This window comes from Vanellus vanellus (genome assembly GCF_965231255.1).
Source record: "Vanellus vanellus genome assembly, chromosome: 2".
NCBI lineage: Eukaryota > Metazoa > Chordata > Aves > Charadriiformes > Charadriidae > Vanellus > Vanellus vanellus.
In genome coordinates this window covers 137,713,826-137,740,924 of record NC_138906.1, presented here as the reverse complement: position 1 = coordinate 137,740,924, position 27,099 = coordinate 137,713,826, and the positions used below count along the sequence as shown (strand labels likewise).

General features: G+C 37.0%; 1 protein-coding gene across 1 annotated transcript; it reads right to left on the bottom strand.

The window, feature by feature from the left end:
• ZC2HC1A (zinc finger C2HC-type containing 1A) lies at positions 1–27,099 on the bottom strand (the record flags this gene model as incomplete). Its single annotated transcript, XM_082499236.1, has 10 exons — positions 1–292; positions 989–1,096; positions 5,463–5,585; positions 12,785–12,893; positions 13,814–13,913; positions 14,889–15,037; positions 18,503–18,638; positions 18,849–18,965; positions 19,696–19,769; positions 26,829–27,099. The coding sequence occupies 10 exons, from the start codon at positions 27,097–27,099 to the stop codon at positions 106–108; spliced, it is 1,374 nt and encodes a 457-aa protein (XP_082355362.1). The 3' UTR covers positions 1–105.

Below are 27,099 nucleotides of genomic sequence, written 5' to 3'. Positions count from 1 at the left end.
TTTGCAGCATGAAGTCTAACTGGAAGGAGTGCTCTAGCTTTCCATGCAGCAGTACATAGCAGATGCTCCCGATTTCTCATTTTCTTTTTGCTCTTAAGAACGTGTTCACACAACCATTCTTCGAATTCCACACTCGCAGCAAAACTTCGCCCATTCCACTGGATACCTTGTTCCACATTCATGGCAGAACTTTGATAACTGTACAGGTGAATTTCCTTCGCTGCTTTTTGAACTTCCTCCGTTGACTGAGGATGGGCAGTCTCCACTGTCATAACCAATTCTACCGTCAGATCTGAAAATCCCAGATAAAGAACACTCTCTGTAACTCAGTTCAGAATAACTTGATGCAAAATTATTTTAATCCTTGCAGTGAATTACTGCTATTGTTACTGTAATTTTCATTCTTACACTTCCTATTTTTTTACAGTGGTATAACTTATAATTCTACCTAGACTCCCCTACTTATCTCCAGATACCTACCCTTCCTTCCCTGCAATGAAAAAAAAAATGCCAAAATTTTAGGAGCAGGATCAAATATTTGATTCACTAGTTAGATTAACTAGAGTTTTTGAAAACTTAAAACTTAGCTTTGTCAAAACAAGAAAGGCTAAAACAGCAATAATTTTTTCTCCGACCCTTTAAAAGGGCAATTTCTTTGTGTGCTTAACATGCAAATTTCATTCAATTTCAACTGAACCCCTCACTTCCTATTTGAAAGACCATTCACTTATTTTTTCAACAGCTTGTAAGAGGTTTTTGACATTTCTAACACTGCCTTCCATGCACACCTGAGACAGCTGATGACAAAGGTGTTCTGTTAGATGATAAATATGCAAAATATATTGAGTATCTTAAACACACCAAATAATATTGATCATAAGTTATCTACTAACTGCAGAGAACAGTATTTTCTCCAACTTCTTTTGCACTAGTACTCCCCCTTAATGAAGGTTCTATTGCTGACAAAATCCACAAAGTTAAAAGCTACCTTGAGTAACTGTCTGAATTGCTAGTTTTTCTTTTGTTTGTTAGAGCACCCGTGCTCATGGTTCTTGACACACTAGGAGGGGTCGATGTCCGTGTTTTTGTTGTGCCTCTAAAACAGAATAAATATCTGATGAATTACAGACACACAGTAATATATACAAGAATACGCATTTACAAATGATATAAAAATAAATGAGTTCAACAACCTACACATCAATTAATTGTATGAAAAACATAACTCATTTCCTACCAAGAGCAGATGGAAAAGCTTTGACATGAACTTGCCTGCTTTGGACTGAATATGACTTGAATCTTACTGTGACAAGCTAAACGGAACAGCAAGTCCCTTCCTGTTCATGTATTTCACTTGCTGTCACATCAAAATACAGGTAGATCCTGCACTACTGGTTGTTTAGTATGTTGAAAGAGTACAAATCACTTTCTAGGACTGGCAGGGATTCCAGAGAAATAAGAGAGCAGCTGACTACAGGCTTTAATAGTTAAAAAAAAAAATGCACGTAGAAAGGATAACATTCTGAATACTTTATAACCAATATAATGCAAGTCACAAGACTTTTCTCTTCATAGCCACAGACTTTATTTAGGATGCATACTTCCAAGATAATGCTATAGATCCTCTTTCTTCAAAGCATAAACGGTTTATTCATTAATATAAATAGAAGGAGGAGAGGAAAGAAAGTCTATCCAGCTGGTCTTCAGGGCCTAATTTTTTTTCTAGCCTGTTACAGTGTTCTTAAAGTTGGTGTCGACAGTATGACGACGTAGCTGTGAAAGCTGCTTTCCTCAAGACTCACGGGTTTTATTAGAAGCCAGCATACAATGAATAGCATGTCCTAAAGATACAGAACATCTCACTGCTTGCTTTGATGAGAAGAGAAACATCAGAATCCTCTGAAAAATCTGAGTAGTGCTAAGAGAGATAGCAAGGGGCGTCCTTTTATCATCAGTGACCAAGGACAGAATTTTTCGTCATTGCTCAAAAGAATTACCATTCACTGGGATTCCTTCTTCTTTGGCAAGACTTCAGTGACTATGACATTTTGTGCATAACCCACCAAGTTTTTCTGTTCTCATTCTTGAACACTGATGCATAAATGAAATTTAAGTTGGGACTGGCTTGTGGACAATAAAAAAAACTAAAACAAGACTCCTTTAAAAAAAAATAATCAGTCACCAAGAGCCCAATCAGCAACAAAAACCCAAAAGTGTTTTTTGTTTTGTTTTTTTTTCCTACCCTTCAGATGAACTTAACTGCTCCTTTCAGAATTATAAACAACTTAATCTTGGTTTGGTTTTCAAAGTATATATAAGGAAATGCATTCAACTTCAGTAATTTCAAATGCAACACTGACACAACTGAGGAACAATGTCATAACTCCTGAATTTTAGACATGTTGCATAAAATAGTTCTTCCTTCATTTTATGAGCGTAGGCTAAAGATGGCTTTTCAGCTCCTTCCGTCACTTAAAACTCTTCAGTGGAAATGTGATCAAATGATTAAGCACAAAAGTGGAATCTGGGAACTACATTTAAGATTAAATCAAGTGAAATGATATCTAACTAAAGTATTACGTTTAACAAGAATGGGTTCTACATGCAACAGGTAGAGCGGAACCATCAAATATTCTTGGGCAGAACACCAACCTTCTCTGTTAGTTTTCCTGTCTGCCCTCTTTTTTAGCAAGGAAATTCTAAAAACGGTTCTATTTAAAAAAAAAAAAAAAAAAACAAAACTGTGCAGACTGAAAAGCACTACATAAGTTAAATCAGAATTGAAACTCATTAAAAGTTATGTCAGTCTTTCAAAAGTTACAGAATACTAGGATAAAAGTTCTAAGTGTAACCTAAATCACACTGTTACAAGTATGCACAACAGGACAGATGCTAAATACTCTATCTTGTCTTATTTCCCCCCATCTCGTTTTACACTGAAGAGAGACCTTTCCTTAGAATTGAGTAAAATTCATTAGAGCTCAATAGTGGAAAAAAAACCATACTGAACTGTTACTTTGCTTGTTATGGAAGCTAGAAAAGCATATAAAGAAAAATTCAGCTGTCAACACAGAAATGGTATGGATCATCATGGATCAGGGATGATCAGACAATGCAAGGAACAGAATTGTGTCTCAATACCTGTTTAGACAACTTCAAATAATTTACACCATTTTTTCCAAAAGCATTACTGGTTTAGTTTCCTTTGGATTTTCAACTTGGGACCAACATATTACTTTGTCAAAACTAACAGCTATGTTTAAACATAGCTTTCTGAATAATTTCTGTAGATTTTTCCCCAATTAGCTTATTAAAAATATAGAAAAAAAAACAAATCTATTTTCAGACTAGAAACTTTAATGAGTCTTATAATTAACTGCAATGATTTCTGTCATTTTGATGAGTAAATCAACATAAGTAGCAGGCTGCCACTATCTATAACTTCATTCATCCGAGATCTAGACACATAATTAGCATCAGGTTTCATGTGTATTTGATGACAAATCTTGAAATTACAGAATCACGGAATTTTCAGAGCTGGAAGGGACCTCTAGAGATCATCTAGTCCAAATTGCAGCCTTAAGTTGCAATCTGATCTCTAGAGACAGTTATCTTCCAACAAAGTCAGACATTCTTGATTATCTCAACTTTTGTTACCACATCTTGGTCTCTTCCACTCTGTCCAACCTCTGCCACTTCTACTCGTCCACTTCTGTCGTTTTTCTGTTTGGTTGAACTTTTTTTTTTTGTTTGTTGTGTTCTTGCAAAGGTATATAAATCCCTGTTCTAAGTTGTATCATGTGAAGTATTAATGGAGGCTGACAGCAGATGAGGTTGTGTACCAATGCCACCTCGAACTATTGCAATCTGGACATACCTTTAAAAAGTTTTATTATCCACTCTCAGTTTCAAAAGAAATAAGATTGAAGGGGACCTCCCTGCCTAAAGCAGCTCATGTTGAACATCTAGTTGAATTACCACTGCTTGCAAAATGAAAAACTGAAAGAAGGTTGTAAAAGAAGCTAGCCTTTTTCTATTTACACATTCACAATTTGGTTGGATTTTACAGGGCGTTTTCAGATATCCTTGACAGCTATCACTGTCACCCACAACAGCTCATAGTTCAGTGCAAAATCATAAATAAGTTCCTTATGACTAATGGCATGCATGCCAAAGTCCAGAAACCTTTGCCATAAACTGTAACCATCCACATTGCTATGCAGAATTTATTCACATTTGTCCAGTGCTGTTGGCACATAACATATTGAATAACCTCCTGTGAGTAAGGCAGATTTAATTCACAAGCCCAGAGGACATTTGAATAAGAACAACAGTGATGTTAAGAGCATAGTGCCTATACTCCTTAAAATAGTTGTCTCAAGAAGAAACATTGAATCACTGCTATATGGACAGGGTCTATTGTAAGCATTTTTAATAACTCACTAAGTCTAAGTCTAAACTTTCAACTTTTTAGTAATGTATTATAAAATGAAAAACGGACCTAATTTTGATGGTTCACAGGGTTTATAGCTCTAACCAAGCATGCAGAAGAACAACAAAAAAAATAGTCTGTCTTTTAAAAAGAGCTTCTCCCCCCTCCCCCTTCAATCTTTTTGCTTCTTCAAATAGAAACCCAAGTTCAAATATTCTGGCCCTGTCTCAAAGATACTTCACCTCCAGTTTCAACACTGAAACAGCATTAAGAGATTTAGACACATTTCTATTATTTAAACAATTACATTCCATGTATGTATCACACAATTCACTACTATTTTCTCTTTTGCAATATGGTTTAAGGTATTGTTTATAAATAACCAGCCCATATGAATTTGGCACCTTCCAAATTATATCAAAGGGTTAACTACAATATAGTATTTATCCCTTTTTAAAAGATTGGAATACCCTTTCTTCCAAACTTAGATCTTCAACTTGCTGAATATTCAGAAGTCTTTACATGAGATAAGTTGGACTTAATAAAATACTTTGACTCTCATTACAAAGCCTGCCTTGCGTAAATCCCTGGACCACCACAGCTATCTTACAGAAGTAGGAGTTAGATAAATATTTGATTTTAAGGGAATAAAATTACTTTGTCATAGAACATTTGCCTATAAGCAGGTATTTATACAGTTATCGGGCTTAAATGCTTACTTCAGCTTTTTATCATGCAAATTCAGTTTTATCTCAGTTTTACAAAGATAGAAGTTCATTACTCTTAGACCATAACCAGTCAGTGACAGAAGAAATCAAATCTGAGAAAGTCTTCACCTTTCCTGTCTTACTATGAAGCTGTTTAGCTGTTTCATGTCAGGTACTTATACTAATTATATTATATATGTTTCTCCCACAGTATTTATATTGAAGACATACAGATGTCTGTCAAGGTCACACTTTTACTATCCCAATGCTTTGGAGGAACATTTCTGCAAAACAGATAAACCACGCTGATTTGTAATACTTACTTCTTTATAGGCAACAACTCATTTGGTCTTTTGATGGTACTGTCTGTTTTTGTATCAGTGTCATAAAACCTTTGCACATCTCTTCCAGTTCGCAGTGGTGGGCCTAACTTGTCCATCTTACTACTAAAATATATAAAGGTGTACTCATAAGGAGATGGATAGGTTGCTATTTAAGTTATTGCAAAAAAAATTTAAAGTACTCACAATTAAATACTTATATTCCCAAAGAATTCCCATTGACTAAAAAGAATGTACAAATCAGACTTTAATAATCCAGCAAACAAAAGGGTGGTTCTTACTTTAAGAGGAGAGGGTTTCATAAACTTATATTTGGATTAGGTTTCCAATGCATTTTTTTATTCCTTTTTAAACAAAACAAAAAAACCCCCTAATGCCAGTTATCCTCACAATCTGCACAATGAACTCACATTTGGCCTTTTTTCTTTTAAGAACAGCTTTCATAATGCCAAACTCATCACAACTAGAAAAGGGGGCTTATAATTACAAGTCATCGTAACTTTAGTAAGATGTTAGAAAATGACAGAAATTTTAAGTACAAGCCTCCTTAACTTCAGAATTAGCAATAAGGAAAAGTTTTTATTTTTCACTTTTTTTTTTTTTTTTTTTTTGGTATAGGCTGAACATTGTGCCCAGAGAGAATAACATGCCTTCCATTCTCTTTTCTTTTATGGAGATGAGAAAAGAACAGAAGAAAGCCTGAAAGAAAAACAATTTTGTTTTAATATCAAAAAACCCACTCAGAATAGGCAGTCCTATCCACACAGGCAATACTTTAATACTTTTTTACTATTATGGATAACATTTCCAAACCAAAAAGAATAAACCAAAAATCAAATTTTAAAAACATTAATTAAATAAAAAAACAACAAAATAAAACACATCACCATCCCTCCGTCCCATAGATCATCATAAGAATTGCAGCTTTTGAGAAATCACAACTTATATTAGAAACATTATGTCTTCAAGTAAAATTCTGTATTTTTGTTACTTTAAACCATAGACTAAAACCTGCAAAAAGCCCATTATATCACCACTCCTACCTCAATAACGTAACAAAAGTTTCTTCTTATTCTCAAAAAAACCCTAGTAACTTAAGCCTTAACTGGAAAACGATGACACTTACAGTATTTTTATTGATCTTTCTGAAATTAAAGAACTATGAAGGAACAAACCACGGAAGATTGATGGAAGCGTCTGGGTAGCTGAAGCTTAGCTCTTCTCTAAGTTTTCCACCCCTACAGGGATGTCATAAGGGAAAAAACAAACAAGAAAAACCAACAAAATAAACCCTCATACAGAGAGAAATAATTTCTTAAATTTACTGTGCAGTTTTCTGATTCTTGTCATACAACTTCAATAAACTACAAAGCCAGGAAAACAGCTCATCGCTGTCGAGGAAGCACATTATTTTCAATACAGCTTTTAATATACAAAAAAAAAAAAAAAAGGCTCTGGTGTATCTCCTACATCCATATCATACTACTTGTCATAATCCTTCTACAATCACATCATATTAAATGGCACAGAACCTATAAAGTTTGCAACATAATTTCGTTTGTAGGAAGCTTCCAGTGTAAACCTCAAACTCCACATTACATCTGTAAAGCATCAAAGGAAATCTCCCCATAAGGAACAAAAATTCAACAATGCTAAGTGATACTCATTCATTATAAAGTCAACAGGGAACACTGAGATTTTAGTCTTGACAGTTTAGTCCCAAATAATGCCGGCTGTAAGATAAGTTCCCCTAGAGTCCCTCTTCCCACTCCTCCTCACAAACAGATGTTCTAGTTCAAATTAACTAACTCGGGAAATACTTAATCAATGTTTGACCAAATACAGACTCTTTATATATTTCCCAAGGACTGAGAAGCAAGATTGAGGTCTTTGACACTGCAAAACACTCCAACCTATCGTGATTTGCTTAGCTCTTTTCTGAACCTTTAACAATTTGTCAATATAACCTTTGAACTCCAGAACTTTGTAGGATATCAAAGACAATAACCTAGAAGCAGGCATGATACTGTCCAAATAAAGAACTACAGTATTCTTCCACACTTAACAAAACCAAAAAAACCCAAAGGTGACAGCATTTGCATGTACTAATGAAAAAAAAAAAAAAAGCACAATCATACAAATATTCTGAAATGCCAAGTGCACCAAGACAAATTCTTATTTACCTTGATTTCATTGAACAAAGCTGTGTAAGTTATAGTCTTAATGAAAGGAACAAGGTATCTAAAAAATACTACATTTTTAAAGGCTACACATATATGGCAAATATGTACATGGAATTTAAAATTTATCCATACTAATTAGGTGTCATTCATATTGTATTTCAGCTGTAAGACAGTATTAAATGTGTCACTAACAGATGGGATTCCCAGGAGGCATAACTTTGATCAGCTTAACATTAAATAGTATGTTTTATCCCCAAAATAAAATAAAAATTATAAATAATTTCTAATGGTTCATTTGCCATACTGAAATTATAATAACTTTCCAAGCCCCGGTAAAAAAAATAATTAAATACTGCTCATAAATAAAACATGCATAGACAATCTGTACATGCAAAAGATCTCTGGCTGGCCATAAACACTGGTGTCAAGTTCTGCAAGGCAAAACAGTTTGCACGTGGGAGTGGAGTTATCCTGTTTGCTTAGCCTTAGGACAGGAAGAAGAACCGACCCAATTTTTTCTCCTGAAGATCTGACTACTTCTGACAGCTTACTAGAACTGCCCTACCCCTCAAGAAACGTAAGATAGTGCTAAACTCTGTACTCTTACAAAACAGGTATCAAGCTTAGGATCTTAACATGATTAACTATCCAAATATAAGCCTAACTACAATTTCTGTAGAATTAATTTTCTTTTTCCCAGTTCTTCAACATCAAAAAGATGAAATCTTATTTTCACATAAGCGAATGAAGGTTTTCCTACTGACTACAATACAGTCACACATTGTTCTTGCACTCTTACTTGTTTCATTTCTCAGAAATGATGCCCTTATGCTATACTTCCATTAATACTTATAACTGGCTGCGTTCTTACTCTGTCCAGGCAGAAAAAGAAAACTCTTAAAGCAGAGCTCAGCTCCTGATCTACACATACAAAGTAAGCCTCACTAACACTAACCTATCTCATGTTGATGATGCTGTGGTGTTCTCTCTCGGTAGTCCTTGGGGAGCAGAATAGAAGAACTCAAATTAAAAAAAGAAACAGTATAGCAAAAAATACTTAAAATAAGGGAGTTCATAAAATTTGGTTGCATTTCTGCTCATACAAAATAAAAAAATATACTTTAATATTGAATTCGAACTTTCTGTGAAATTAAGTTCAAGAATATTTCCTCCACAGAACTAAACACCTGAGAGACTCAGCCCATTTTAGCCTTCACCTTTAAAACAAATGCACGAACTGGCTTTATGTGCCTGCCTGTCACAATAGTTTCAGGCAGCAGTTCAAGAGTGCCACCTAAAGAGCACGAGGGAAACTGCACGCCTGTATATTTTAATCATTTCTGGTTGTTACATTAGCCAGTAGATAGTAATTTCTTGCCCTTTCGCATATTCATCACAGAGAACAGGTACCATGATTCTACAGAAAGAAGCAATGTCTGATTAAATTTCCCTCCCTCCAATATCCATATAATTCATCCTTCATATTGCACAATATAACTACTATTAATCATAGAATGGTTTAGCTTGGAAGGGACCTTAAAGATCATTTAGTTACAACCCCCCCCCTGCCATGGGCAGGGACACCTCCCACTAGACCAGATTCCTCAGAGCCCCATCCAACCTGGCCTTGAACACTTCCAGGGATGGAGCTTCCACAACTGCTCTGGGCAGTTTGTTCCAGTGCTTCACCACCCTCAAAGTGAAAAATTTCTTCCTAATATCTCTTCTGAATGTCCCCTCTTTCAGTTTGAAGCCATTACCCTTTGTACTATCACTACGTGCCCTTGTAAAAAGTCTCACTTCTTGCAGGTGCCCTTCAGATACTAGAAAGCTGCTATAAGGCGTCCCCAGAGTCTTCTCTTCTCCAAGCTGAACAACCCCAACTCTCTCAGCCTCTCCTCATTGGAGAGGTGCTCCAGCCCTCGGATCATCTTTGTGGCCCTCCTCTGGACCTGCTCCAACACATCCATATCCTTCTTATGTTGGGGGCTCCAGAGCTGGATGCAATATTCCAGGTGGGGTCTCTCACAAGAGCAGAGTAGAGGGCCAGAATCACCTCCCTCAACCTGCTGGCCATGCTTCTTTTGATGCAGCCTAGAATGCAGTTGGCTTTCTGGGCTGCAAGTGCACATTGCCAGCTCGTGTTGTGCTTCTCATCTGCCAACACCCCCAAGTCCTCCTCAGGGCTGCTCTCAATCCATTCTCTGCCCAGCCTGTGTTTGCACATGGGATTGCCCCGGCCCATGCGCAGGACCTTGCATTTGGCCTTGTTGAACTTCATGAGGTTTGCACAGGCTCACCTCTCAAGCCTGTCCAGGTCCCTCTGGATGGCATCCCTTCCCTCCAGCGTGTTGACTGCTCCACACAGCTTGGTGTCTCACCAAGCCTCACTACCTCTCTGCCAAATCTGGAATTACAACAATCTAGGCAAAAATGGAATGTTTCACTTAATTAATATGTAATACCCCCCAAAAATTACAGAATTACAGTTTGTTTTACGGCAAACTGCAGGAACTTGTTTCTTGCAGCAAAAACTGGAATTTAAGGAGGTCAAAAAAGTGTGTAGGCTCTTAAATATTTGACAAGGAAAAAACAAATAACCATGTCATCTCTTAACATTCCATTTGAAAGACTGCCCTTAAAACAATGCATGTGCAACACTGTGCTCAGTAAAACAGTTTACTATCAGCTCCAAAGGAAGAGCATGACATTTTACAGCATAAGCTCTGCCTGACTTAGGTAAAATAGAACCCCAGATCTCATGCTACGGCTTGTCATTTTACTAGTCAAATTGTAAATGCAGCAAAAGAAATACATCTTGTTTCATCCTAATGAAGGTTATTCTTATAAAATTTTAAAAGCGCTTTTATTTTATAAAATAATTCTAGCTGCAATTAGCTGTAGCCTAAATTATAAGATGTTTTAATGTTTAAAATCTGTGTCACTACAGTATTAATTATTTTCACTCTCTAACTTAGGATGTCAACTGTTAGTGTCTCAGTCCCTGCTCTAATACAATTTTGTAGGTATTTTAACAGAACCCTACGTATTTCCCCCTCACACCCCAATACTAAGGCCGAGATCACTAAAGCCAAAATTGTCACAAGTGACCAATCTGATGAACCTAACTCTTCCGTGGTGTAACTGCCCCTACACCTCTTTGTTTCAACATAGCTCCCGACAAACTTGTTCTCAGAAGTGAACACAAAGTAGCCAAAAGAAAAAGAAAGAATTGCTAGGTCTCAGGTATAACACTTAGGAAAGAGACACATTTAGCAGCCATCTGTGAGAAGACTGGTTAGTACGACGAGCAAGAAATCATAAGGACTGGCTGGCAAAGACAAGAAGAGAACAAAAGTTTTTTAGAACAGAGAAGCGAGAAGGACTGCAGGCAGGAACACACTCACCACATCCATAATCTTAAAAACTGGAAATCGTGCAAGCAGTTAAGTGAGGTTATAAGCCAAGCTAACATTCACTGCCTCTCAGCAGAGATAATTATCTGAGAACTATGCCAACCAGAACTCATCTATTTGCAGTTAACAGCATGTGTGAACAGAGAGAACCTGTGCAAACATCTCTCGGTATATTAACTGCTATTTGGTTTGGTCACATCACAATTCTTCCTCCAAGCTTCAGAAGGTGAAATGGAAGGCTACAGAATACAAAGTAGTTAAGTTCAGTGAGCAACTGACTGGTAAAATTAAATAGAACTTCCCTGTTAAGAAGCAAAGACCAAAACCTGTGCCCCCTCACAAACCAATACAGACTGCAATTAGAAACTCTATTGACAGGAAAAAGCCTTTCCCAGCTGGGATTCACCACTGTGGTCAGAAAAATGCCTTCAAATTATCTCAGCTGACTTTTTTACTGTGGTTTGCAGACCTACTTGTTTGCCAGTCCTCAGTAGGTGTTAATTCAACTTCTGAAAATGGAGAAAATGTGATATAAAAACCAGTCAGTGAATAACAGAGCCTAGAATTTTCTGACAGTCAAAGCTCAGATGCCTGCCAACAGCAGTGAAGCTGACCTGTAGACCAAAGTCTACTAGGACACTGGAAGGTGGTAAATTTCTGACAACCTCACAGACTCCACCTCCAGTCTATGTCTGAAAGACAGAATGAGTGGGTAGAGCAAGGAGGAACAGAACTGTATCCTCATGCTACATGGTGTTAGGAGGGAGGTGCGATAGAGCTGCAATTCATACTTGTACGTAACTTGTAAGAGCGATCAACTAAAAATCACTAGTTTTGTGTAATTAATAAAGCTCTTCGTCCCCATGACTTCTTTCAGAATCTCCTTTTTCTTCCTCACGGGCTCCAGCTATTATTTTTCTCCACTTTATACAGCCTTCGCCAATTTGATACCCATTTTTATAGGAATAAGTCTTCTTTAATCACCAGTGTTATAAAACATACAACAAAGTGATTGCAGTTATGTTTTCACTCAGTGCTCCTTGGTGCTCCTCAAACTTCTGCATAATTGCACTACTTTTCTTCAATCCTTTCCATACATTTCTTCTTTGAGATAGTGTGCCTGACTACTCCCCAGCAGAATATCAGCAACAGCCTTGCTGTTGTAGAGCACTGGTTTCCATTGCCTTCTTGTGCTCATTCATTTCTTGTCTCTTGTGTATTTTAAGACAGGAAAGGGAAGAGGGAAAGTATCCATCCTTTTGTGCTAAGAGGGAAGATCCTGTCACAATTGCCTCGCAGTCTGTGACAGAGGCCTCATTCTTTTATTTCCACAAATTGCAGGACATTATGCCTAATGTTTTCTCCTTTTTGAAGTCTCTTCACTTTTACAAAGAAAAAAAATTATAGCTCCAACCACTTCTGCATATTCTGTAACTTTTTAATCTACTTTTTTTTTTTAATCTATCTTTTTTTATCACTTGACACCCTTTGCTGCTATCTTAACATTAGAAAATGCATCTTTGTCTACTCCAATGTTCTTTAAACATTAATTGTGCTTATAAATAAAGGATAAATTCAAAACACTACACTTCTTAAGCTCACAGGAAAAGAAAAACGTAAGTGAAACAGACCACAGACACTTCTAGAGCTAGCATAACATAAATATGAAATAAAGCATAAATGACAACATTAAAAGGAAACTTACCCTGCTTGTGGGTTCACCATTCCCAATGAGTTTTTATGAGCTGGTGATAATGTCTGAATTTTGCTCCCACTGGATCCAGATGAAGAAAGTGCTTTACTTGAAGACGCACCTTGCAGTTGAAAGCAAACATAGAAATATATGAAAATGTAAGATTTTGCTGCTGGAATGATACAATTCATTATACATTTTTAAATTGTGAAATTCAAAACAAGAGTTTTAGAAATACCAAGATACGAACAAGTGTTGAGATAACAGGAAAAAGCAAGTATGTTTACAGAAATTTATAGAAAATATGCAATTGAGACATAATGTTCTAATAAAAAACGCTGGATCTCGATTACTTTATTTGGACAGAAAAAGGAAACAAAAGAAGTCTAGAATGTCAAAGTATGTACAAACAGAACATGTTTGATATCTGATGACATCTGAAATCAAAATAAGACCAGTGTTTGCATCATTATAATATACATGGCTTGACTATTTATTTTCACCAATTCATGATCATATTCAGCATACAAATTAGTTACAGAATTAAGCAACAGAAAACACTCAGGTGAGAAATCAGTATTAGAAATAATTAGCCATTGCTACATGGAACGATTTTGCAGGTTCAATTCAGAAAAAAACTAATTTGACCCAATATATAAAACAGAGGAGAATCCTACATGCTCAGGAGTCTTGTTGGATAGATGTTAACCAGTGCCCCTTCCAGCTTTACTTTAAATGAGTTTTTACAAACCACTATATTAATTTCAATAATAAAATATATAGCCATCACATATGTAAGTAAATAAAAGTCAGGTCACAAAAAACATTGACAAAAAAAATTGTATTATGAAAAACAGACACCATCTTATCCAGTCATGTAACACTGAACTCCAACTAGGAATCTTTTTACTTTGTCAGTTTAAATTACTGGACAATGCTGTAGAAATCCTTCCAGCTATTAAAATTATACTACTTTTACTGCATAGTTTGAGAACCAATATTTAGAAAGGAAATGGAAAATTCATAACATTAATTTCATACCTACAACAGTTTTGCTAACACCACTTGGCTGTGGTAAGCGTGATGATGATGATGGGGTTGATCCTACAGAAGGCATCTTCTTAACTGCAGCAGGTTTGTACTGTAACAAAATACAACCTAGAAATTTAAGCAATTAAATCAAACTATCTATATAACATGATAGGTAGTGGGAAAACAGACTATGATTACCTAGTAGGTAAACTGTTTCTGGTATGGGATCATACAAATGGTTTCCACTAATCTGCTTTCTTATACATACAGATGATACAGTAGGAAAGATTACCTAACTTTACTCAGTGGTTTTGGTTTTTTGTTTGACTGTTTGTCTTTGTGTATTTTATGCTTTTCTACAGTTTTTAATCTTTTTCCATAGCTGCCTTATGAAATTAACATTATCACCTCATTACCAGTTAGTTTTAAAAAAGAATACTCGAGGACAGAATCATTGTTATCTTTCAAATCTCAATTTCACCTGTGCACTCTGGACCAGTCCCAGCACTGATCTGGTAATACAGTGCAAGAATCACTATGTAACTGCTTGTGTCTAATTCTTCACAGCTTACAGTAAAAAGAGCATTACCACCAAATGAAAAAACACATACAGTTTAGTCATTCATTTGTTTCCATCGTAAGTTAACTACTGCAGCTCTCACCTTAACATGTCCGAATTCCTCTAAGCCTCTAATTAGCCAAAATATTACTGTCAGTTGTCATGTGGTCATCTACCTTTATTTGTCCACTTAAGGAACAGTCTTGAATTGAATTCAGAAGACTTGCACACCAGAAATTCAACTTTCTTTGCAAACACTGCATCCCTACTTCCTGCTGCTACCCTTACCTGTCATTTTCACAAATCTCTGAATTACATTTCTGACTGGTTTTTGCTTTTCAACTGCTGCCATCTGATTTATGGATCTTTGCAACTCTCTTAAGAAAGGAAAAACCTCTTCCATGCTTAGTGTCTAACTTCAGTCTAGCACAAATAAAATTACAGAATAAAATAGTTAAATCCATTTAACAAGTTCTATTTGATGTTGAATGCAAGTTACAAGTTAAGAAAAATGTTGTAGTTCACCTGTGTTCGAGTAGGAAGCTTCCCTTTGGTATCAGCTGCCAATTTCCCCTTATTAGTAATACGTGCTGCTTGTTCCTTACAGAAATTGATGTGTCTGTCAGCTGCATTTTCATTGAATCTTCTCTGACAATACGGACACTGAATGTAATCTTAAAAACATAAAAACCTACCATTAATAATGTGACTTTAAAAGATTTTATTTTTAAAATTTTTACAGCCCAGCCCCAGCCCCACCACCAGAGAAAATTAAGGCCTCTTGAATCTGAAAATGAAATACAGATTGCTGGGGAAAAGAATATTGTCTACACATAACACAAAAGATGTTTCTTGTTTGACGGATAAGAATGAGAAGAGTGGTTGAGGATCAGAAATAAACTAAGTGAAATCAGAAACAGTTGGAGAGATGCTATTCAGCAGAGAAAGTGGCCAAAGAGGTATATGGACATTCCAGGGGTATTAGCTGGAAAGCAGTGGAGAAGAGAAGAGGCTAGACAAAATTACAAACACAGTTCAGGTTATTAAAGACATGAAAATGCATTAAAACCTTTCCCCATACAAATAGCAAAAGACAACAAAATCTGTTTCTTCTGGCAATTTTGAAAGGACTGAGAAACACTAACTGCAATTGATCACTGAAAAAAAAAAAAAATCAGAAATTTAACAAAAACAATAAATCAGAGGAAATCCAGCCAAAATTAGGAGATATCTAGAGACATGCAAAACGGGGTAACTGGTGGCTGTATTATTTGTCAAGACGAATTTAGTCACATTACAAACAGTACTACTTGCAGGAAATATTATTACTAACATTGGGGAAAACCCAAAAAGGCTAAGTAGATATTTAAAATACTAAAAGATCCCTTATCTGTATGCTGTATACTCCTTAAAAAAAACAATGCCCTTGGACTGCAGTTTCAGATAGACATTTCAGTGTCTAGAGATATGGATGTTGAATTCTCCAGATGACAGTACTTAAAACCATGTAAACATTAACTTCAGAAGAGCTGGACACTGGCAAAGCAGGTTAAATTAGTAAGTTCGTAGGTGATTTTAGAAATGTATTGAAGAAAATGAGGAGAGAGTCAACAGTCACTGCCTCCAAGATTACAGTTAGATATTATACAATCCACAGTAAGATTTGGATTATATGTTACTACTCCAAATGCAGCAGACCTGGCTTAAATAGTTATCCCTTTAAATTACACAAAATTGTTTGTTAAGTAAAATGATGTAGTGGCCACCAAACCATGAACTGTGATCCCACAAGTGTGAACAAAGGACAGAGGAAGAACACAGTGACAGCATGGGAATCTCATGTGATAACAACAACAAAAAAATATTTATTTATTTTATGTAAACTCCACTACTGGCAGAATACTCAAACATAAACTATAACTTAACAGATATTAACTCAGAAGAAAAAGAACTATAATATCTATATGGTCAAAAAAAGATAGGCCCAAACAAAGTTAAAAAAAATGCTAAGATAAAAAAGCTAAATAGATTAATAAAGCAGCTACGGAAGCCCCCAGATAATAAGAAAAGGCATTTCTAGCTGAAGCACAGCTCATTTCCCACTGAAGACTTTCAAAGCCCACTAAAGTAAAAGGATCAGACTGTACAGGATTAAGGTACACTCTTTTAAGAATCAGGCATTGTATCTTCATCCTTTTGTAAAATGCTTCGCACCAGTCAGCCACCTGGCTATCTGGAAGTACTGTTCATACTGTTAGGATTCAATGTAAGCTTTATAAAATACAAATTAATCAAAATAAGTGGACAGTACACATATGCAGTCAAGTTCAATGCAAATGGGGTGACTTAAGGTCCTTCTTAATATCAGGAGGCTATTCTGCACTTCTTCTAAGGAAAAGTGGAACAGAAGGTCGAGGAACCAGCTATACTGCTTGTCTGCAAACTCAAAGCATGCAATTAAGTAGTAAATATTTATACAGAACCCTTTACTTTTAAAGGAAGAAGAATACCAGCTAGTTAGAAATAGGCATGCCAAAGAGAGTTGGGTAGGACAGGATGGATATACTCGATGATACCATGCATAATTCTCCCTCTTCCTACATGTAAAGTGGAACAGTGGCTGCCCCTGCTCTATTTTTGTTCTGTTCTATTTGTGAGCAGAGAATACACTGATCAATTTGTGCTGCTTCTCTTCATTCTTGGTTCCCTCCTCCTAAGTCTTACACACTGCATAAGGATGAAGCCAGGAGACCAGACAGTAAGATTCAGCTTGGAAAAAGTGAAAAACGGAAGAGAAAGAGGCATAATAGCTTTCTCCTCCCTTTACCTCCTATCTGCTTTCAAGTGGGGTGAATAGTTACCTCCTCCACTTGAAATGCATTTGAGTTCTCTGGAACCAAAGAAGCACCATTTTAGTAGCTAGATTTAGTTCTGGGCTCTTCTGCTAGATGTTTCTTATCCTAACATCAGTGGGTTTAGTTTACTTTAAAATACACACGGCATTCCACAATGGTGTGCACTGAATGCTGAATAACACCACTTCACTTATTACAATTACAATCCTAATATTGGATTAACACGTTCCCTGCACAGAAACAAGGCAGGGAACACTCACATCCTCACTTAACCACAGACAGGCAGAAGCAGATGATTTTTTCCATTTTTCCCAATCTTTCTGAAAATAGCCATTGAGCTGATCAAATGGTTTAGCTTTTAGAACAAGAGGAAGAAATATATTCTCCAACCTATTATCACATCACATAAATTAACTGAAAGGTATGTTTTCTGCTCACTCACATCAGACTGCTTCAACACTTTATCCAGCCTCAGTTCTGAAGGCACCCAAGGACTGTCATTGCCTTGTTAATACAAATTCCACACACCACATACCCCAAACACAAGTGCCCCCACCACATGAGGAAGGATCACATGCACACTAGAGCATATACTGCACACATGAAAATACATGCGAATTCAGCAAGAAATGAGACAGGCTGCATTTGAAGAACATGGTCAATGTGCATTCCTACAATGTTAATAGGTTGTGGGTGTCCAGCATCGGCAGCTAATTAAAAAGGTAGTCTGCTCTTTCTGAGCAGTTCCACTACTGTGGACAGAAACAAGGCGTTGAAACAGTTTGTTCAGCCTATGGTTTATAAAACAGTAGCAAGCTGCAAGTTGGCCACAACTACCTTTCAATGCATTAAAAGCAAAGTCATGGGGTTAAAAAGCTACAGAAGATGCTAGCCAGCCAGACCCACAGTCACAAACTGGCATCTGCATAGGGATAATCAGATAGTCATTGGAAATTGGCACATATATTTAACTTAAGCTCCTGACCTTTCATGGAATCACAGAATCATGGAGTTTCAGAGTTGGAAGGGACCTCTAGAGATCATCTAGTCCAACTTCCCTGCTAAAGCAGGATTGCCTAGAGCACATTACTCAGGACTGCATCCAGGCGGGTCTTGAAAATCTCCAGAAAAGGGGACTCCACAACCTCCCTGGGCAGCCTGTTCCAGTGCTCTGTCATCTTCAAGAACTTGTGAATATTGTATTCCAACAAATTCCTTTCAATTCAAATTTTTACAAATTAAGCTAAAAAAAAAAAGAAAAAAAAGAATGTTTGTTTTACATACCAGGGTCATATGATGGTGGAGGTGGTGGAGGGAGTTTTCCACCGTCTTTAAGATTAAGTCCTTTGGCTGCTCGTATAGTTGCTATAAACTCCTCATGCTTTCTTCTCCAGTTGGAAGGTTTTTTTGGTGGTTCTGGCTAAGAAACCAAAAAAGAAAGAGCTTTATATGTTTGAAGCTCTTACTTCAAGCTAAGTATGTGCCTTATTTTAGTACAGAACAGCATAGTTAGATTTCTTCCAGATCCTAGTTGATCTAATTATCACAGATTGCCAGCACAAATAAGCCTTATTATAATGCATACATAGTTCATCCAAAATGTTCATATGCAAAGTAAATTATAACATACCCGTGGCTTTAGAGGTTTTACAGTGGGAATGTCAGTTCCTTCTGCTCTCTGTCGGCTGGAATCAAATGTCTTCCTTTTCTTGGCAGAAGTTTTTTGGCAAATGGGTCCATGCTTTTTCTACAAGCAGAAGACAAAAAGAGACTATAGAACTTAGTTTTGAAAACATAAGCTATTAACATGTTATTTCCCTCTTTCTCAATATGCCAATCAGCAAACAAGGCCCAACTCTTGATAAGCAAGATCAGACTGATCACTCAAACATTTAAGCCAACCATTACTTTTAAAATGGAACTACAAGAATTCACAAATGCATATACGTGGTCACAAAAACTTTGGTGATTAAGAAGAAAAATAGGAGGCATCTGTATTTGCTCCTTGCAAACAAAAAAATTGACTGTAGGCAGGCAGCATTTGCATTGAGTCGCAAGACAAATCAGAGCTGTCCGAAATCCATATTCACATTTAAGGACAGACCAATTTCTATTAAGACTCGAGAATGCAGTATTTTGAAGATGCCTAGCAAAACACTTCATTTACTAGCTGAGACTGCGTAACGCTAAGGCTTACATCTGCAGGGGCAAGAAATGGTTCTGTAACCCTAGAGAACATGCTTTTAGAAGCATATATTTTCAGAAAGTGATGGGATGCTGAAATAAAATTAACCTTCTTGTAAGGAGCTCCAAAACTGAGACAACTGAAATCAATAATTATTTGGGGAAAAAAAAAAAAAATAAAAAACCCACCAAACCCAAGCACCGAGATTTACTTTATTTAGCTATAGTGACAATTGCTTAACTCTCTTATCAACTTACCAGAGCTAAAAGCCAACAGTGTTCATACCACTTACCAGTGCTGCTGGAAAGAAAGTTCTTCCACAAATCCGACATGGTAACAGGTCTCCAGTTTGCACTGTAACCTCACCTTAAAAAAAAATAATACTTCTATAAGAAAGTTTGTTTGAATTCATGATAAAAACTTCTTCCTAGATTGCTCACCTCATATACTTAGCAATAATAACAGTTGTTACTGTGCAAGTATTCTCTGAATTGTGCACAGACTATGCAGATCAGCAAGGAAAAGATGATACAGAAGTCCTTAGGTACTTTTGGAAGCAGTCAGGCCCAGTAACATGTCACAATCAATTCCGATAATTTACAATGCGAAACTCTGCACCATTAAAAGGATGCCTGTATGTCAACATGCAAATGACAGATTCACTGTAAGTCACAATGACAGCCCAAACACACACCAAGAATAATGATATTTAGTGGGTATTTCTGTGTCTTTGGAAGAGGATCACCTATTATAGTATCAAATATAAGTCACATCCCATCACTTATTTTTCTTTACTAAGTTAAACTATTCCACTTTCTCTTGTAAAGAAAAAAAAATCTTTAATGCTATTTTTACTATGTGTTTTATTCAGATTATTACTGACAGTTTACAAACACATTTCTGATGTTGCTATTCAAGCATTGGTAACAAAAATGGAAGTGGTATACTTGACATACAACAGATTCACAGAACCAGATAAAAGACCAACAAATCAAAGCATGCAAGCAAATATATTCACATGGTATGCATTATGCAATGGAGTCATAGCAGAGATTAAAAACTCCACAGGGTTTCCTAATAACAGGCATCTATTATATTTGGTACTGTACCAGTGGGATGCAGGGGTATTTTTATATCACATATACATCAGTAACGAGGCAGTAAGTTTGGATTAAGTTTGAGACTTCCTAGTTGATTTCTCTGTACTCAGTTTGACTATTGCAGACAATATAGCTTCATCTATTTATACAAAGTTAAAATAAAACAACAGTGAATTGAATTGCCTTGTACTTTAGGCAAACTAGTGGCTCAAACTAATGTTCAATGATTTGAGAGCAACGGTTGTCATCTACCTGAACTTGTGCAAAGCATTGGACACTGTCCCACCAGACATCCTTGTCTCTAAATTGAAGAAACATGGATTTGATCTATGGACCACTCAGTGGATAAGGAATTGGCTGGACAGTCACACTCAAAGAGCTGCAGTCGACTGCTCAATGTTGAAATGATGACCAGTCACGAGTGGTGTTCCTCAGGGGTTGGTACTGGGACTGGTACAATTTAACATATTTGTTGGTGACACGGACAGTGGGACTGAGTGCACCCTCAGCAAGTTTGCCAATGACACCACGCTGTGTGGAGCAGCTGACACACTGGAGGGAAGGGATGCCATCCAGAGAGAAACCTGGACAGACTTGAGAGGTGGGCCTGTGCAAACCTCATGAAGTTCAACAAGGCCAAATGCAAGGTCCTGCGCATGGGCCGGGGCAATCCCATGTGCAAACACAGGCTGGGCAGAGAATGGATTGAGAGCAGCCCTAAAGAGAAGGACTTGGGGGTGTTGGCAGATGAGAAGCTCAACGTGAACTGGCAATGTGCCCTTACAGTCCAGAAAGCCAACTGCATTCCAGGCTGCATCAAAAGAAGCATGGCCAGCAGGTTGTGGGAAGTGATTCTGGCCCTCTACTCTGCTCTTGTGAGAGACCCCACCTGGAGTACTGCATCCAACTCTGAAGCCCCCAACATAAGAAGGACATAGAACTGTTGGGGCGGGTCTAGAGGAGGGCCACAAAGATGAGAGGGCTGGAGCACCTATCCTGTGAAGAATGGCTGAAGGAGCTGGGGTTGTTTAGCCTGGAGAAGAGAAGGCTCCAGGGAGACCTTATAGCAGCTTTCCAGTATCTGAAGGGTGCCTACAAGAAGTCTGGAGGGAGACTTTTTACAAGGGCACATACTGATAGTACAAGGGGCAATGGCTTCAAACTGGAAAAGGGTAGATTTAGATTAGATATCAGGAAGAAATTTTTCACTTTGAGGGTGGTGAAGCACTGGAACCAGCTGCCCAGAGAAGACGTGGATGCCCCATCCCTGGAAATGTTCAAGACAGAGCTTTGAGCAACCTGGTATAGAGGGAGGTATCCCTGCCCATGGCAGGGGGTTGGAACTCTATGATCTTCAAGGTCCCTTCCAACCTAAACCATTCTATAATTCTATGATCAGTTTTTGTTCCCAGTAGAACACAATTTTCCATGTAAACATGCATACTTGTCAATTAACTACAGGACCAGTCCTAAAGAAAACCTGTAATTTAATAAAATGTTTCATGGCAAACAAACATAGATTAAGGCAGCCATGGCTCCCACCTAAACCCTTTTTTTCCAAATGAAAAGACTAAAACTGAGAGATTTCTAGTACCAATAAGTAACCATTAGGTCCATTTTCGCTTTTTTCAATTACTTGAATGAAATTCTTCATCAATAACTACAATTAATGTATTAATTGTATGAATGCACTACAGACCACAATCCATTTTAAGAATCACAAATCATATGAAAAGTGTTCTGCAGTTTAAAACATTTATGTTCGTATCTTTAATTTATATATCTTTTCCATATAGACATGTATAGGGCCTTGTCACAGCATAGCAGGACTCTACTGACACTGAGTTTTACAACTGAAGCCATAATCAAGCTTCCTTTTGTGTCATCTAAATGTACATGTGTTTAGATGTACAAAAGTAGGGGGAAGTAGGAAAGATAGAAAATGTGCAGATAATCTTTTTCTTCTATTCTTGCATCTGAATTATGTGTGTTATCAACAATTACTAGGAACTTAGTTTTTATTGTTAACTGTATTTTTTCAATCTCTATTTTAAACAATCATGTCAAAATTTTTCATAGGCCTGTTTTATTATGCTTGAGCATAACGTTAATCTCAAGTAATAACGTGCACACTGGTCACATATAGCTTAGATGGCTGGAACCTGCCTTTACCATTTTCCTCAAGGGTAAGCAGCAATGGTTGTAAGTTCTTCTCAATTCTCCCACACAAAAATACTAAGTCTGCACAGATTCATTCTCTTTGTTTGTTTCATTACTTCATTCTTCAGTGTTCTCAGCACTCTTAATAATGTTAACAGACATCACTGCAAACTCACTTCTCCAGAAGAGTTCAACTTCCTTTTATCACATTATTCTAATACAACCTTCAACTTCGCAGAAACCAGTGAGAGGCATTTCATGGAACTACAAAGTGAAACTGTGTCTTTAAGAAATTAGCTGAAATAAATCAGAATTAGTGATCTTGAAATCAGGTGTATACTATAAGATCAAAAATTTGATCAAGAGAAGAATTCTTTCAAATATCTGCCTTAGTAAAAGAAGAAAAGATACGTTTTTCCACCATTTTCTTCTGTTCACTGAACTCTGGAATTTGAGCTTGTGTTTAAATTCACTATTAAATGAAGTAGACTTGATAGATGCTCACCTGATCGAGCAGTATTTACATATGACATACCAATGCATAACAAATGCCAATTAGCGCTCACAGCAGCTACAGTTACAGAGCTGGATTACCTTACAGCATTCCAACCCTCTTTTGCTGCTGGCAGGTACTCAATCGTATTTGCCAAGAGCTACTTCTACTGCCAAAACCTCCTCCCCCATAATACAAATCACTGACCCAAAACACAAAAGAAAGTTATATTAAAACATTAAAGTTCCTTAAGTTTTGTTGAAAATGGGAAGCCTACAGTCCTTTAGATTTGCTTGTTTATCCCTTAAATTTCCTAATCATTCCTCACCATTAAAGTTAAAAAAAAAAACAAAACCAAAACACAACAGACAACTCCCCCCCCCAAAAAAAAACCCAAAAAAACAAACAACAAACCCAACAAACAAACAAAACCCAAACCCATAAAACCTTAACATTTCTCCCTAGGAGCCCATGAGCCTTCCCTTACAAAAGGGTTAGCAATGTCATCAACGTGAAATCTGATAATTTAAAAATAAAATATGTGAACAAAGCTGTGAAAGTTGGAAAAGAGGTTTGTTAGTTTTGTTTTGTTTTTTTTAAAGGCATTCACGCATGATACCTCATGCAGTCAGGTCATGGACCGACTGAATTTCTTTCCTGAACAAAAGTTAACAAAAATGGTTGTTAAATTGGGATGTACTGGGAGGGGGGATGTGTGTGGGTGTGTGTTAAAAAAGAAAGGAACACTCAAATCAAGAAACAGAAGAAGGATTTGCTTGGCAAATGAGTCCGAGAATAAAAATCGGTAGTAAGTTAGCATCATGGCAATTTTCTTCAGTCTTCTTTAAGTCCAGCAACAATGCAAGGATTACCATAATTTTGGTTATACAACCACAGTAGACCCAAGATCCAGTAGCTACACTTCCTTTTCGTTTTACCATCTTTAATACCACTAATCACCAGCAGTTTACATCCTTGTATTAAACATGAATGAATACAGTTAACTTGGAGAAAGACAGACATAATTATTACTGTTTATCTAATCTAAACACACTTAAGAAGAGAAATATGTTCAAAATGGTGAATACCAAAGAAAGAAGTAGTATTTCAGTTGAAGTGGTGCCAAAACTATGATATAAAGATTTACACCCTATTCTCCTGCTGCCTGCCTGAGACCAGGTCTCAAATAAAAACAGAGTTCAACCTACTAAGATAACTGGTGTCTGAATTAAATAAAACTTCCAGTCTGGTTGTTAGCAGCACTACAATAATCTCATCACTTTTGTTTCTAAACTGTCCCTGTCAGAGCTCCTCCTCCTCCAGCTACTTCCAGAGTACAACCACCTTCCAAATTATTTTTTTTTCTATCTACACAAAAGTTATCCACACAATCCTTTTGAAAACGGTCACAGTCTAGTTACCCATGGTTTCTGATCTTGAAGTGCGTGCTCAGCTGTAAAGTTTGGGTGGACCTCAAAGTCTGACAACAGTGCTGCACAGTCTCTCAGATGTAGCACTGTGCTTTCAATGCTCTTATAGATGAGTTTAGACTTCCTAAAACATAGATTTCCAAGGAACAACATTTTTTCTTTCTCTCCTCTCAGGTTCAAATATATCAAGTGATTTACAGCGGAAAGTGCAAACTGCCAGTTCTCAGATTTATCTTTCTCAGTATAACGTGTGAAACCATCAATATATCATACAGGATTGATCTGACACAGTCATGAGCATAATGCTAGCTCTTGCTTTCATGTTTACAAATGAAGCAGTTGTGTAAATAGACTGCACACATAGAGGGAGGACAAGTCTTCAGTATTGTTGAACAGCTATTAACTTAAGTTTTATTACAGTTTTCTCTTTTGGAGAGCTTTGTATACCCAAGTATGTGTCTGCACTTAGATATAAAGTGCAGAATGCTTCAAAAGGAACAAGACTGCACTTAGTATGTTGTCATGTTGCAAAATCTGTCTGACTTCCCTTCAAACCCTTTTATTTATCTGCAGCAGTGACAGGCCAGACAACTGTGATAGAATCATCAAGCCTCGCTGAATTCAAACTTGCAGAAACACTCTGATACATTTTCGAGCCTTGAGACTAGGTACCTATTTGAAACCAGCAAGTAATCTATAACTGTTGAAAGTTATTACTTGAAGAGTGCTTGCCAAATTCTTCTGCAAAAGTGTATTTATTGCTTGTAACGTAACTCCCCTCTCATGTACAAAAGCAAGGTATTTTCCACTTAAGAGTTCCATATATTTCAGGTATGAAAAAAAACGCAGTGCACTCCCTACATTAATTGAATCTATATCATCAAGCCACAGCATCCAGTTCTTTGGGGACTGTCAGTCTCCAACATATGTCCACTAATCAGTACTGACTGGATTATATTTTTTTAATCAACACACAAACTAATAATCGTCTGAAAAGACTAACAATAAATAGTATAAACAGGAGTCACCTAAAAATCATACTGATGCAGTGACATAGATAGGGAACACTTCTTTGACAAGCCAAATAGAATTTAGAGAATTAATTTTTAAAGAGCAATTTTAAAGATCATTAAATAAAATAATGAAAAGATGAATGTACAAAAGTAGGAAAAAAGTATACCAATAATGCTGTAAGTTCTGCAAGTTTTCATTATTTTGCCAAAAGGCATTTTGAAAGGCAAATGAAAGTCAGACAAATACACCATACTGCTTAATAACAGTCAGCACTTGCCATCCTTTGGCAAAGTTTGCTTGATAACTGACAATGTGCATGATTTACCCCACCAAGCAAATCCCTTTTCGCCTATGCTATTCAGCAGTTTGCAGAAAGAGTTAGAGAAAGGAAGAGGAAATCATAGTAAGCTCTGTCTCTTAGTATTCAACCATTCACATACTTTGAAATTTTTATGCAATTAGCTTATTCACAATTGTATAACAAATAGCAAACCAATCTACATTTAGCTATCTACCTAATTTTAGAGGAAAGCCTCATGAATTCTCTTCTGTATTGACAATGCAGTCTAATCTTGTATAAACCTGTCACTTCTGCTTCCAAAAGATAACAAAAAGCAGTATAACTTCCACTCCTTCAAGCTGAAAACCTTGAGTAAGACTTTCATAGTACCTCTGCATATTTTTATATCAGCTCTTCAGCCTGACAATGCAAATGCATTATATTTGTCAAAATTACTGTTATTGCATTGAACATGAGTCTGATGACGGTGAGTTTGGTACTACTTCTTTGAAAAAAATGTATCAAGGAGAGTCCCATTGCCTCAAAGTGACAACCTGGAGGAGGATTCTGTGAAGAAGGTTTTTTTTTTGTGACTGAGAAATGAATTGCATGCAGTCAAGAATAGTTGTAATAGCAGCGGACACACACAACTTACATGTACTCCCCTTTTCTGTAACTCTGGCCTTCTTTTCTCCCTTCCTCATGTGAAGCATAACTTTAATGTGAAAACATGCCAGTGTCACACGACACATCCTTAAAAATAACCAGCTCTCCTGGACTCTTCTCTAGGGCCGTATCTCATGGGATTCTTCTGAGCAGATCCCTAAACAAGCCAAAGCCTGCTCTCCTGAAGTCCAGGGTTGTAATCATGCTATTTGTCCAGCTCCCTCCCCTCAGGATCCTGAATTCAATCATCCCATGGTCACCGCAGGTAAGGCTGCCCCTGACCTTCACATGTCGCATCTCTGTAGGTATGAAATCCAGCAGGAGTGCCTCCCTTTGTCAGCTCCTTGATCACCTGGGTCAGGAATTTGTCATCAATGCATACCAGAAGACTCTTGGATTGCTTGTGCCTTACTGATTTGTCCCTCCAGCAGGTACTGGGGTTGTTAAAGTCTCTCATGAGGACTAGGGCCTGTTGAAGACAAGGCTCCTCCCAATTATCTGAAGAGGCCTCATCTTCCCTGATCAGGTGGCTTGTAGCAGACACCCACAACAT